The sequence below is a fragment of the Carassius carassius genome, chromosome 41 (genome assembly GCF_963082965.1).
Source record: "Carassius carassius chromosome 41, fCarCar2.1, whole genome shotgun sequence".
Lineage (NCBI taxonomy): Eukaryota > Metazoa > Chordata > Actinopteri > Cypriniformes > Cyprinidae > Carassius > Carassius carassius.
Genome location: NC_081795.1, coordinates 10,240,373 through 10,254,076, shown reverse-complemented (window position 1 = coordinate 10,254,076; position 13,704 = coordinate 10,240,373). Strand labels below are relative to the sequence as shown.

The 13,704-nt window shown below is 38.0% G+C and overlaps 1 protein-coding gene across 11 annotated transcripts in view; it reads left to right on the top strand.

The window, feature by feature from the left end:
- The window catches only part of LOC132123611 (BCAS3 microtubule associated cell migration factor-like), a 233,928-nt gene that overhangs the window by 44,319 nt on the left and 175,905 nt on the right, over positions 1–13,704 (top strand). For all 11 annotated transcript variants that reach the window (XM_059534370.1, XM_059534364.1, XM_059534363.1 and 8 more), the window contains exons 14-15: positions 5,734–5,867; positions 10,443–10,707. In XM_059534370.1, coding sequence (XP_059390353.1) covers positions 5,734–5,867; positions 10,443–10,707 — 399 coding nt within the window. The remainder of the gene's footprint in view (positions 1–5,733; positions 5,868–10,442; positions 10,708–13,704) is intronic.

Below are 13,704 nucleotides of genomic sequence, written 5' to 3'. Positions count from 1 at the left end.
GAACTGTGGCAATGTCTCCAAGGCACTTGAAGAAAACTATCTGCTGTTATGCTGAGACACAGACAAAGTGAGGCAGATCCAATTGCAAGCAGTTTATTGACAACATTAAAAAACACATGGGTAACAAAAACAGGAGCTAAACCAGAAATCATCAAGGAAACAGCTGATTCTTCGTGACATTTCAGATGGACTGGATGATGGTGAGATCAGATCTTTGTGTGGAGCATGGGCTGGTTGTCAGACTCCTTGTGTGCACAAAAACTCACTGGATTATTACAATTAATAGCAAAATGAATTTAAACTGCTATTTACTACTGACACGTTAAACAAAAGGTAGATATAACTGGCTTATCTGACTTATCCCAGGAAAGTCTGATGCCTATTAAACAGAATTTCCTCCAAAAAGAGCTCAGGAAATGTGAGTAAAAAGTGTTCAGATTCCGTGTGGGCCTAGTGATAACCTACAGTACACTTCCATCCTTACTTAATGGACGTGACCTCGTGGTCACCTTGGTTACACTGGTTCTTTAGAAGGCAAATTTCGTTGAAGTGTTGAATTAAAGTAATGATTGCCTTCTGCCGAGAAAAGATCTTTATGATCTATTAATATTCAAGCGCTTACAGGTGGTTTGGCTGTAAAGCAAATACATAAACATTCTCCTTCGTTACACTTGAATGTGGCTCAAATGAACCGTGAGCACCTTTTCCTCCTCCACCTACTATTTTTTTCCACTCCCTCAAAGCTCTCAGTATAATTGTGGATGTGGCTTCATAGCTAAGAGCGTTGAGTGTCTTTTCAAGCCAGCATGCCCACAGCAGCAGCGTACCATGTTTAAAGAGCATATCCTAGGTACCAATGTGCCTAGATAAACAGTATCCCTGGCAGCATGACACTGCCCCTTCTGGAATCCACAGCAGTCATCCCTGCAACCCAGAGGAATGGAAACTGGAGATAGCATAACATCTGCCCGGCATACTGCAAGACTGCACAGATACTTTGCCAGGCCCCAATCTGCCACCCCGTCATCGACTTCACACAAACACAAACACAAGCTGCCTCCAGGTTGGGATCAAACAGCCCAGCTTTTAGAAGTTCTCACTTAGTCTGTAAAAGATTAACAAGTTATTGACTGCATGTTGACCCATGCCGGTCCCCTCCTCTCCTTAGTACTGTTATCTGATGGTTGGAGTGAGGGTGGCCTGTGGACTAAGTGAGGGTTGATCGCTCCGGACTTGAGTGGGCGGCTTTGATGTGAGATGTGCAACCCTGTGTGTGTGTGTTCCACAGCTTTCATAAACATCTCCACAAGTGCAGCATGACAGGAGAGGAAGCCGTCCAATGGACTCACAAAGGACCACAAACACGCATGCATGTTCGTGCTTTTACAACTAATGTGGGTAGCCACAAGGACAAAATTCTGTGATTGATTTGTTTATTTGTTCTTTTTTTTTTCTTGCATGAAGTTCATGTCTGCAGTATTAGAGCACACCGATTCCCAGTGTCCGCCCTTTAAATCCACATGTTTATAATTTGAGATTTCCTCTTTTTCTAAGGTCTTAGGCGAGTGTTGTTAATTTGAAAGGGACACTTTTGTTTCAGTCCTCTGACTTTGCCAAGTTGGAGGCCTCTGCTTGTCGGGCTGCTGAGATCATTGAAAGTTGGTCGGGGAGAGTGCCTAAGACACTTTTAAAAATAAATCATGGCTATGAGGAGGTTTAGCAGATGTTTTGTGTTTAAAGACTTGTTAAGGGGAGAACAACAAAACGATGAATGCAAGTATGAAGAATCACTCAACAGCTAGTGAATGTCAGTTTGTTGAAAGGATATTCTGAGGTGTATTTTGCAGTTCATATCAATGCGGTAGGGATGGTTCGATACCATAATTTTGGCTTCGGTACGATACCAGAAAGTAATACCATGGTATCAATACTAAATCGATACTATAGGTGGCAAATAACCAGCCTCAAAAAATATGTGAACTGAAAAAAAAAAAAAAGGAAATGCTCATCATTTATAGTATTTATTAATCTTGGTTAATGTTAGGTATGCGTTTAATGCATAAAGTAATGTTAACATACTAAACATGTATAAGTAGCCTACATTTATCTTTTATAAATAATCATTGACCTACATTTATAAGTACTGTAATGCTGTTGATGAATTATATATATAAAAAAAATTCAAGTGTTATTCTAACAGTCACAGTAATATGACAAATCACATTATTATTTCTTTCTCCCTCAGATTGTTTTCAGATTTCAGACTTAGGCAAAGAAAAAGCTTTAAATATAAATCTCTCTCTCTCTCTCTCTCGCCTACTCCATGTTAGCGGTTTACAATGGGGCAAAAACATTCCCTTCATATTATTGATACTAATATTAATATAGCAAAACTGTTCATTTGATTCAACACTCCACTTTTTTTTATTGAAAATAGGCTCATTTTCCAACTCTCCTAGAGTTAAACAGCTGAGTTTTACCATTTTTGAATCCATTCAGGCGATCTCTGGGCCTGGTGGTAGCACTTTTAGCTTAGTTTAGCATAGATTAATATAGCAAAACTGTTCATTTAAATCAACTCGTTTCATTCAAATTAAATTAATATTTGACTCGTTTGAAATGCAAGTGCAAATATGTGACCAAAATGTCACTGGTTCTATCGCACATGTTTGAGCTTTCATGTTTACTGCTTTCATGTTTGTGTGTAAATCAGTTGTGAATACAAGTTAAAATTAAGTCTGAATTTATGAATGATGCACTAACCTGTTTATCACTTAATTCTCTGAAAAGATCAGGATGAATCCTGTGGTCAGTTCGTTCACGTTTATCATCAGCTTTGTATGCCAATTATTGCCATATTACACTTCTACTGTTCTCTGTATTTATTAGTTTTGGGTGCGTTGATAGTTTCATCTGTTTGATACATGGCGTTATTCTTCAGGTTTACAGATTTACATGAAATACCGAACTGAGCAAAATTATGATATCGTACAGTATGAAATATAATATGTACAGGTATTTTTCCAATATGTATGTGTATACCACACATCCCTACAATGTAGTCCGTTCCAACTTGCTGAAGTAAACTGCTTTTGATGTACGATTTCAAATGTTTTGAAATGAACAAACCCAATACATTTTTATTTACATGTATTTTGAAATGGGATTTTAGGGTGTTTTCATACCTGTAGCTCAATAGTTTTGTTCCAAAATGGGAACTTAAGTTGTTACAATGTTGCATTTTCTTATTTGCTTTGTTTTCACAGGGAAACATTTCAAAGTGCAGCAAAATTTGTTCTGTATTCCAAAAATGTAGTATGTGTCGGGACACTATTCTTGCAATGCACCTGTTTTGGACAAGAGCAATGGCTATGATTTTAAGATGAAGAGCTTTGGTTTACTACAATGATTAAAGTGCTCACCCACAGAATAAGACACTACTGCTTTTTGAATACTGCATTTCCTATTATGAATTATGATACAGCTTCTTTCATTGGTCTGTTGTGTTGGTTGATTTTCTCACCACAAGTAAACCACTTCAGAATTTGTTTTCAGTCGTGCTGAGACCAACTTGTTCAGGCTATCCTGGACTGATTGTTTTGGTGAATATCTGAGCTCGATTGCAGTGTTCATATATTCCTAAAAGAACAGAAAGAAATCTTGCCAGAACATGTTGTTTGTTATGCAAATGTATAAATTATATATTTTTTTTATTTTGGGTAAATTATTCCAATATTCCTTAAAATATTTGATTACTGTAAGTATTATGTTATGTGGATATATGTTAGTATTGTAGCTTGAGTACGCAAAAAAAAAAATCAAGTTAAAATTCTCATAAAAAATTACTATTTTGCCTTGCGGACGATGTGGTATAAATAGGATGCATCAAAAATTGCTTTAACATCTCAGGTTCCTAAAATTTTATGGCTGCTTACCATCACAGAGAAGCTCTCTTTTTAATTAAGCTTCCCACAGGCCAACCAACTGACGCCTCTTCACGAGGCTCTGTATTTCAACAAGGCCGCAAAAGCCCCAGCACTCGTTTCCATTCTCCTCTGGCTTTTGGAGAACAGAGTGTACCATCAGCAAACTTGTTTCCCAACATGTTGGCCAAGCCTCATCTGTCAAAGCCAGGGTGAGCGCGAGAGTGGCGGGGTGAGGGAGAGGAAGCTCCCAGATAAACATACCACAGCGCCTAAACTCCTAATCACTCTACGCTTCCGTTTGTAGCCTCTATAATTAGAAGGCACTCTCTTCCATGTATTCCCAGTTAACGCAAATGCTTCTTGTGGCTTGGCACCTCATTTGGGGCGTGGGTTAGTTTATGGCCAGGCTGTAGCTTGGTTTAGTCTTCTGATACAGCATAAATAGCTAACCGCTGTCTAATTCACTGGCCGACTCTGTTTTTCTGTTTCGTTGGCGTGACCCTTCCTTCTTTCACTGCCACAGCCCATCGCTGCATGCTTCCTGTCTTACCGCTCAATGAGATGGCATAGCCACACCTAAAGCAGATTCTATTCCTAAGTGTGAAACCGAAAATAACGTGGGCAGAAATAGGACAGATGAGCTTGTCTGAGATGGCCACTATTCCATCGTCGTGTTTGGGAGTTTGTCTGATCTCCAGTAATATACTCCATTTTAGATTTGTCAGACCACCCAATAAATGCTCGCCACAAATTAAACCCCTTTGTGAACTCGGCATTAGAGATTCAGCATTTGAAAATCACAAATTATTGTCATCTTAAATTACATCAGATCGAGAGCCAGCGGCTAAATCCATCTTAATCTTTGTGTTGGAAAAATATTTCCAAAGTGGTAGTGACCAGACTTTCATGTGTGGAAAATAGCCTGTAGAGCTGTCACGCTGTTTTTAGAAATAAGTTGTATGTGGGGTTGCGTTGCCATGAAGATTTGCTTCAGGGTTTCTTTTCTATTGTGGTTTAGTAAGTGTGTTGTTTACAGTAAGAGCTTATACTTTCTGTAGTTTCACTATCAGAGGTTCCAATTGGGTTCTCCTGCGGTTGTATTTAAAACAGATCCACATATTCTCTGGCCCGGACAGCTGAGGGAAGGTCTTGGCATGCAGTTAATTCTAGAACACAAATTGCAGTGGAACAATATTGCCCTTTACAACCATGTAAACGTGTCTCATGAAATGCTCCGTACTTGATGGCAGTCTGGGTGCTGTCGTTTTTGACTTGCAGTATGTTCTTGTCAGTTTAAAGGAACACTCCACTTTTTATTATTATTTTAATTTTTAATTTTAAAAAGAAAAAAAAAGCTAATTTCCCAACTCTCCTAGAGTTAAACAGTTGAGTTTTACCATTTTTGAATCCATTCAGCCGGTCTCCGGGTCTGGCGGTAGCACTTTTAGCTTAGCTTAGGGTAGTTGCAAAATGCCTATTTTCAAAAAAATTGGAGTGTTCCTTTATGCTCAGAGTTGGTGCACTTAAAGCAAGTAAATGTTCAAATGAAATTTATATATGTTTAGAGTGGCCATTACTGCCATTTATTGATAGATGAACGTGGACTAATCAATAGCCCACTATTCAGAAACACTAAATTGATTTTGATCCCACCATTGGTCCCCAAATCCAAATGGTAAAACCCTAGAAAGTTTAGCTTGGGATGGGAAAAACCTAAAAACTTAAAGCTGGGAGGATCATATCTGTAGCATGTAGCATGGTATTGGTTACCATGGTGAAATAAATGATGCTCTTCTCTGGTCTTCAGGTATGTTACTTGTGACTGCAGACACCCTTGGCCATGACTTCCATGTTTTCCAAATCGTGACTCACCCATGGGCGTCTTCCCAGAGTGCAGTTCATCATCTATACACACTTCATAGAGGAGAGACTGAGGCTAAGGTAAGAACATACAGTATGTGTATGCTCATATTTACATAAAAGCTTTTCCTTACTTTCAGCACTGTCCTTTAGCACGCAAACTCATAAACTTCTATCCTCCAAATGGAAGATGTATCCACAACAAAAAGAAACTGTCTTGCATTCAAGGAATACGTGGACCATGTGGGATATTAATTTAAACTTCAAAGCTCCCGTTCCATCCCTTGCTCACACGCACATGCCTATGTACACTCAGGCACTTTTCGAGGGAGTTATTGAGATGAAATATTGCCTTTCTGGACTCTTTTAATCATTAACATAATCATTTAAAAGTCTTTGTGGGCCACCCACAACTGTTTATGGTTGCCTGTGCTTGTATGGCTCTGGAAATGTGCAATTTGAACATGTTTTTCATCGTCAGTGTATCCCTGCATGTTATCTAAATAATGTCAAGAGACATAAGGCTTTGTACCACTGAGCTCCAGAAGAACACTGTACTGCTGTCTCAGCTCCTGAGCTAGACAAAAAGTGTGGGAATGACCCATCTGGTTGATCTTGAACATGGCTATGAGATACATAAGCCCTTGCTACTGTGGTATATATGAAACGTGAGTGTAACTGTATCCTAAACTTTTGTCACTGTTCAGAATGTTTATTTTTATTTTATTGTTGTACGTTTAGTCAGTTCGTGGCTTCCTTTACTTTGATTTTTAATTCTACATGTGTCTTTGTGGTAATCTGAAGACCTAGCTACTGTTCAACTGTCCACCAACTTAAGGTTAAGAGCATCAGGGCTTTTCCAGAGTCACAGCAACATGAATATTTTTGTACCTGGAGAGCTTTTGCCCCCAGTACAAAACAAAATGATGTGGATCCATGTGAAATATTTGTGCTCTCAGCAGTCTTTGCTTATTCTAAAACTTCCTCTCCTGTGACTCCCATGTTTAGTTTTCAACACTGTGGAATCTAAAGACCCGAAACTATTAGTGTTGCCAATATGTTTTCAATCACCAAGGCTGCAAAAAAAAAAAATACCTCAGACGGGGCTGGTGAGAGCTTAGATTGTGCTTCTGACTAGAGCTTTTACTCTTGCACCTTGGGGACAAGCTCGGGGCATGTAACACCTACGATATCTTAGGCTATGAGGTCATGGACTAGAGGATATTCCCATTGGGACAATATGGTCGCACTTGCGACTTTACGCCTCTCTCTCTTAAATCCCTGGAAATAGACTGTTGGCAGCTCTGAATATAGGCTCCTTAATTTTTCCACTTCATCCCGGCTTTATAAATTACAAATCTAGAATAACTAATGGTGTTATCTGAAAAATAATTTGGTTTTTGGATTTTGTTCAGTTTGTTGCAATTTAGTCCTGCTTAAGTGCAGTAAGAAATAGTTTAGAATTTACAACTAGAACATAGTTACTGCATTACTGCTGTGAAAACTAGAACTGTTGTATTACCTGGCAGGTTCGATTGCTTGGAGAAGTAACCGTAATATCTCTATTCTAGTCACATGATTTGAAGCCCCATTTTTTTTTATTTTTTTTTTTTTAGTTATTTATTTTTATTTTATTTTAATATAATTTATTTAAATGTTTTCACTTTAATAGATATTCTATTTTAATTATTTTTATTTTATTTTTATTTACCATTTTAGTAGTTTTTATTTTAATTTTAATTTTCACTTCGTAATAGTTATTCTTTTTAATTTATTTTATTTTTACTAGTTTAATACTATTATTTATATTTTTACTTTTTACTTAAGGCAGTGTATAGTGGTCTCAAAACATATTTGATCAAATATATTGATGATTCTTCTATTCATTTTATTTATTTATTTTATGTAACGTTACTTCAGGTTGAATAGTTGAAGCGGACATCTAAGGACATGATCAGCTCATTAGTGCCTGCCAAGCCTTGGTAATCTATCTGGGTGCTTTTAAAGTTTAATTTACTTTTGTGATCTATTGGGTTATTGCACAAATCAGTTTGGGAAATAGCTTCACTGATTTAGTTTTCCTCTCTCCTAAATACTGTTTCATCCATTTAGCCTTGCAGCTGTTCCACCACAATATCTCCTTCAGTTGGCAAATTGTAAGGTTTTATTTGCTTAAGTAGAACTAATATTTATTCCTAAAGGGCCTAGACCCTTACTTGCCCAGCCAGTGTCATGTTTGGATATGCACACAAACCTGTTCTCTGCTCTGGTTCATAAACACACACTCCCGCAATCACACTGACACATTCAATGTCTAAAAGCATGCCAGACATATTTCCCCTAATTTAAATCCTTCTTTATATGATAAATATTAACACTACAATGAATAAAAACTTTATCACCATATGATATTTGCCTATGAGTGCCATGCAACTGTAGCACAGTCAAGTGATATATATCTAAAACAGTGGTTTTCAATCCTGGTCCTGGGGACCCACCACTCTGCACATTTTGTGTGTCTCGCTTATTTACACACACCTGATTCAGTTCATTAGGAGAGAGCTCATGAGCTGAGTGTTTCAGATAAGAGAGACATACAAAATGCGCAACCAGGATTTAAAAACCACTGGTCTAAAAGAAATACTTCCCTTTTTTTATTCCTATTGCATTCATATTGGTATAGAAAAGAATCACCCCCTTTAAAATAATCACATTTTGTTGCTTTGCAGCCTAAAATGAAGACAGACAGTTTTTGTTTTATCCAACTGTATTTTACTATACTATAGTTTTTTTCTGCTTTTTTCTGTTTTCACAATTTTTTTTTGTCCCGTTACCCTTCAAGTGAACTCTGAGGTGGGTGAAAAAGGTTGAATTGCATGCTGGGTACTGGCCCGTGGGTGAAGTTTAAGTTCTTCTCGTTCCTGCTCCTTATATTGAAGGTGTGCCGAGGTGGCCCGCAGCTCTGCTGAGATGAGAAAGGTGGTTAATCTGTCACCGGCTCAATGCCAGGTTTGCTGCCTGGCCATGCATTGGCTTTGATCTGGCATTGTAAACAATGCAGACTGCAGAAAGCAATCACCCTCCAAGACGCATTATCTTGAACTGAACAAATAAAAGGAGTGATAATGCCTAGTGGGCAGACGCAGGCACCAGGCCTTATCTGGCTGGCTGATTGACTGCGCTTGTACTGACTCCTAGCCTGCTCCTGACTGACCTTAGCGTGCATGAAGGTAAATAACCAACCAGGCTGCACTGCCTGAAGCCATACACCGTTTTAGCTGTTCTGGGCATCACATGACTGACCAAACAGCTCATTTGATTTGTGTCTGATTAACTAACTTAAAGATCTCAGTCCTTGTCTTTGGTCACCTAAATCTTATTTTTATACCTCCAGGTGAGGTATCGTCCCTGAACAGGATATGGTCATTGATCTTGATTCATTTGCTCATCTCTGGATTGCTGTATTCAGCATGAGACTGATCTGAGACAGATAGAGTCGAATGACCTAGAATCGGACAGATCTCCAGACAGCTGCATTCCAGTAGCTGATGGCTATCAATAAAAAGTGCTGTAAGAAAAAGCCATTAGCTGAACCTTGCTGATGGCAGAGTGCTGTACGATAAAGCCAAGTTTAAGATTTCTGGACTACGTCTTGGGGAAGGTCTACCATCAATTCATAGAGCTACATTTAATCACACAGGGTTCGTTCTTGTGTTCAAAAACAGCTAGAATAGGATTTCAAGATGCTGTCTTATAAAACTATGCTCATGACGCAAGATGCTAAAAAAACAGAGTGGGATTCAACAGCCCTCTGACACATGTATACATAGACCAACAATTTAAAAATAGTGTAGACTGAACATACTGTCGAGGTGTGAAGCACAGAAGCATGGGACGCACTGTTGCAGTTTCACAGTTAGTCTATTTTTAGATGTTTTTTTAATGCAAAAGCCAGGTTAGATATTCAGGTTTTTCGTGCCAGTAACCAAGATCTGGTGATCTGTTCCGAAACCTCTTCATCCCAGCATCTAGGTGTGACTACCAACACTTCTTTCCTTTTCAAGCGTTTCACAGAACAATATATATATATATATTTTTTAGAGAGATTTTATCTCTTTGCCAGAAACTCTTTATGAAAAAATAATCTTTCTTATGACTAACACCAGAGAAAATTCCAACAGAAGTCAGTTTGCATTCCTTAAAGTTGGCATGAAATAAAAATGGAAAAAACAAACAAACAATGATCTTATTTTGAATGATTCATCCATGTGTGTGTTTCATTTTAATAGATGTATTTTTTCTGACCTAGTAAATTTTAATTAATTATATAATTCTGGTAATGTGCCAGACTTCTCCTATATATATATATAATGTATATTTTTTTCTCGATAATATGTTTAATTTGAATGTTTATCCCAATACATAAGAAGATCTTTTACCTCTATTACATTGTGACTTTAAGCCAATTTTTGACAAAGGTATTGCTGTATTGTTCATACTGTTACTCAAGACCCTAAACTAAAAAAAATTAAATGTACTCAATGTAATGTTGATTTGATACATTTTATTGATAATATTTCATTTTCAAATCCTAACCAACTTAAATCTCAAAGCTGGTTCTGAGCTTCTTTCCTTTCTCTTCTCTTACCACTCTAGGTGCAGGACATCTGCTTCAGCCAGGACTGCCGCTGGGTGGTGATCAGTACCCTTCGAGGTACATCTCATGTCTTTCCCATCAATCCATATGGTGGAGCGCCATGTGCTCGCACACACGTGTCTCCACGTGTGGTGAATCGCATGAGCCGTTTCCAGAAGAGTGCCGGACTAGAAGAGATCGAGCAAGAGCTGAGCAGCAAACAGGGCGGACGATGTAGCCCTATTCCTGGCCTCTCTAGTAGCCCATCTGGATCCCCACTACACGGTTAGCAAACCCATTTCTGTTTTTTTTTTTTTTTTGGAAATATTATGCACCTCTTACACTTCTACAGTCCTTCATAAGTTAGTAACACTAGTTCTTCTGGTCCAAAACCTAGTGAGATGGGAAAATGATCCATTTTTAATTACTCTGAACTATATTTTTGGTAACATATTGAATTAAATAGATATTTCAATATATCATATTTACATTTCTTGTTCACCATCTTGAATTCATTTTAACGGAGCTCATAGACAGCTTTGGCCATTCAGGGGTTAATCGAGTCACCCTAGAAGACCTTGGGATTGAGCCTGTTGACTTCTGTCACAACACTGTGATGTTTGTCAAACACTGTCTCTGGCTGCAAACACACTCACACTGACCACGCCTGACCGTTAAACAGCCCACACACTTCTCATCTCTGTGCTGATTGCCACAGGAGCTGGCACGCCTGTCAGTGTTGTTTGCCCATCAGCACTCCCCACTCCACAAAGCAGAGGTCTGATTAATCAATACCCCGTGCTCGCTGTAAGCACCCTGCTGGTACGGACACAGTAGACTCCAGTCAGCTGCGAGGTGTTTGTAGAGCTTCCCAATGTGTTCAAGAGAGCCTCGCTTTAATCTGTTGCCCAAAGTCATATATCAAATGACACCATACAGACACTTCAAAAAGTAGTGTACTGAATTACTTCAAATAAATGTAAATCAGAAAATGTATTTTTTTTTAGAAAATTAAAATCAAAATAATCTGCCTACTGCATTGCGTCTTGCTGATTTTCAGCATCACCACATTTTTCAAGTTAAATATTAAACTTTATGGACTTTATAAATGTAATTGAATATAATTTTATTTATTGTATCTTGCTACAATAAAGCTGTCCATCCTTCCATTCATCCAAAAAATCTAATCCAAGCAAATCTAATCTAATTGAATTAATTTGAGTGACGTTTGACTCTCTCAAAGAAAATATGAAAAACTGTTTTCACGTTGAATCGAGCAACGCTGTGGGGTCACAGGGCCGGAATGTTTGGCGTCTCATGTAGGGATGGTTACTAGCAGCCATGAAAATGGGCCTCAGAAGCTTTGTTGTAAATCAGACTCACTTTTCAAAGCTGGGCATTAGAAGCACCTGTCAACAATTAGTCCTGTCAGCTTCAGCCTGATGAGACACTTTAACAACAGGGTTCTGAGGTGGCATTTTTTTTGTACTGGGAACAGGGTGGGGGAATCTAAGAAACAGAAAAAGAAAAAAGTGACGTGACATACAGCCAAGTATGGTGACCCGTACTCAGAATTCGTGCTCCGCATTTAACCCATCCAATGTGCACACACACAGCAGTGAACACACACACACAGTGAACACACACCCGGAGCAGTGGGCAGCCATTCATGCTGCAGCGCCCGGGGAGCAGTTGGGGGTTCAGTGCCTTGCTCAAGGGCACCGCAGTGAGTTCACAGTTTTAATGGCCATCTTTGCTTTAATATATTTTCAAGATCTGAGGTAAACTCTCTTTTGTTGCTTTCAGTATAACTATAATGTCACGCATAATTATATTTAAACTCATATTAGACAAATTTAACTTTGAATAAAGCGCATCATCACCTGAGATTATCTACTGTCACATAGTTTGTTGTTGTTCCAACTGCAACATCACGGAAATAGAAACCGTTTCTAAATTAGAAGTTTCGTGTGCCACTGTCATGGCTAGTTTGGACAAAAACTCAGATTAATATGGAAAAGATACTTTTTATCGCATGTCGTGGCATTGAATCATGTTGGACACAGTGTTAGAGGCAAACCTTGGACTGTCCGGATTTTATAACCTCAAGGATCATTCCATAATTCCTTAAGCTAAAAGATGGGAGGATAGCAGATGAAACGGTGTGGGGGAGAAAGGGAGACTTTCCATGGTCCCTGTGGGCCTTTCCTATGGGCTCATACATGGAGCTTGAATGCTTGAGCCCCTTACATATCCTGTCGGAGATGTTTGCTTTATTTTCAGACCAGTCATTCAGTTTTTCTTTCTTGTTATCTCACTGTTTACTTTTTCTTTTACGTTATTTCAGTGTATTCTAATAAATTATACATTACTCTTCTTCACACTTTTAACATTCACCTTTCCTAACATTTGATAATAACATTTGTTTTGCTAATGACACATTTGTTTAATAAACGATTGCAGTGAAATTATTTCTTAATAAGTTCCATACATTTGCAATTGACTGCATTTATTTGATAAAAATACAGTAAAAAGTGTAATATTGTGGAATATTACTACAATTTAAAACAGCCGTTTCTATTTTAACCAAAATCTGAAATTTCATCAGTCATTACTCCAGTCTTCAATGTCACATGATCCTTCATTAATAATTCCAATTTGCTTATTGGGTGCACAAGAAACATTTATTATTATTATTATTATCAATGTTAAAAACAGTTGTGCTGCTTAATATGGTTTGTGAAAGTTCAAGAAAGTTCAAAAGAATGGCATTTATTTAAAATGTTAATCTTTTGTAATGTAAGTGTTAATGGTCACCTTTGATTAATTTAATGCATTTTTGCGGAGTAAAAAAAACGTCATCGTAAGATCTGCAAAATAGTTTTTGTGGTTGACACACTTTTAAACCATTTTCCGCTATGATTAGTTATCAGACAAAAAAAGAAAAAAAGCTATCAGCATCACTTTCCGTTTGCTTTTCCGTCGGTTTTGTTCATTTTTGGGTCCCTGAGCGTGAATGGAGGCGGCAGAAATAACTGATTGATAAGAAAAGCCACAACAGTAGCCACAACAGTAGACTGGCAATTGTCTCCGGTGACAATTCATTGATTTAGGGAAGGAACTAGAGAAGTACACATCCTTCAGAGCTGGTACTCTGTAAAAATAGAAACCACAATCGGGCTTTCTTCTCTCCCAGTTTAATTGTGAAGTTTTTTTCAATCTATTTTAGGACCAACATCCTCCTTGCCTTAGGTTCATGACATTGTTATATAATTCAACAAG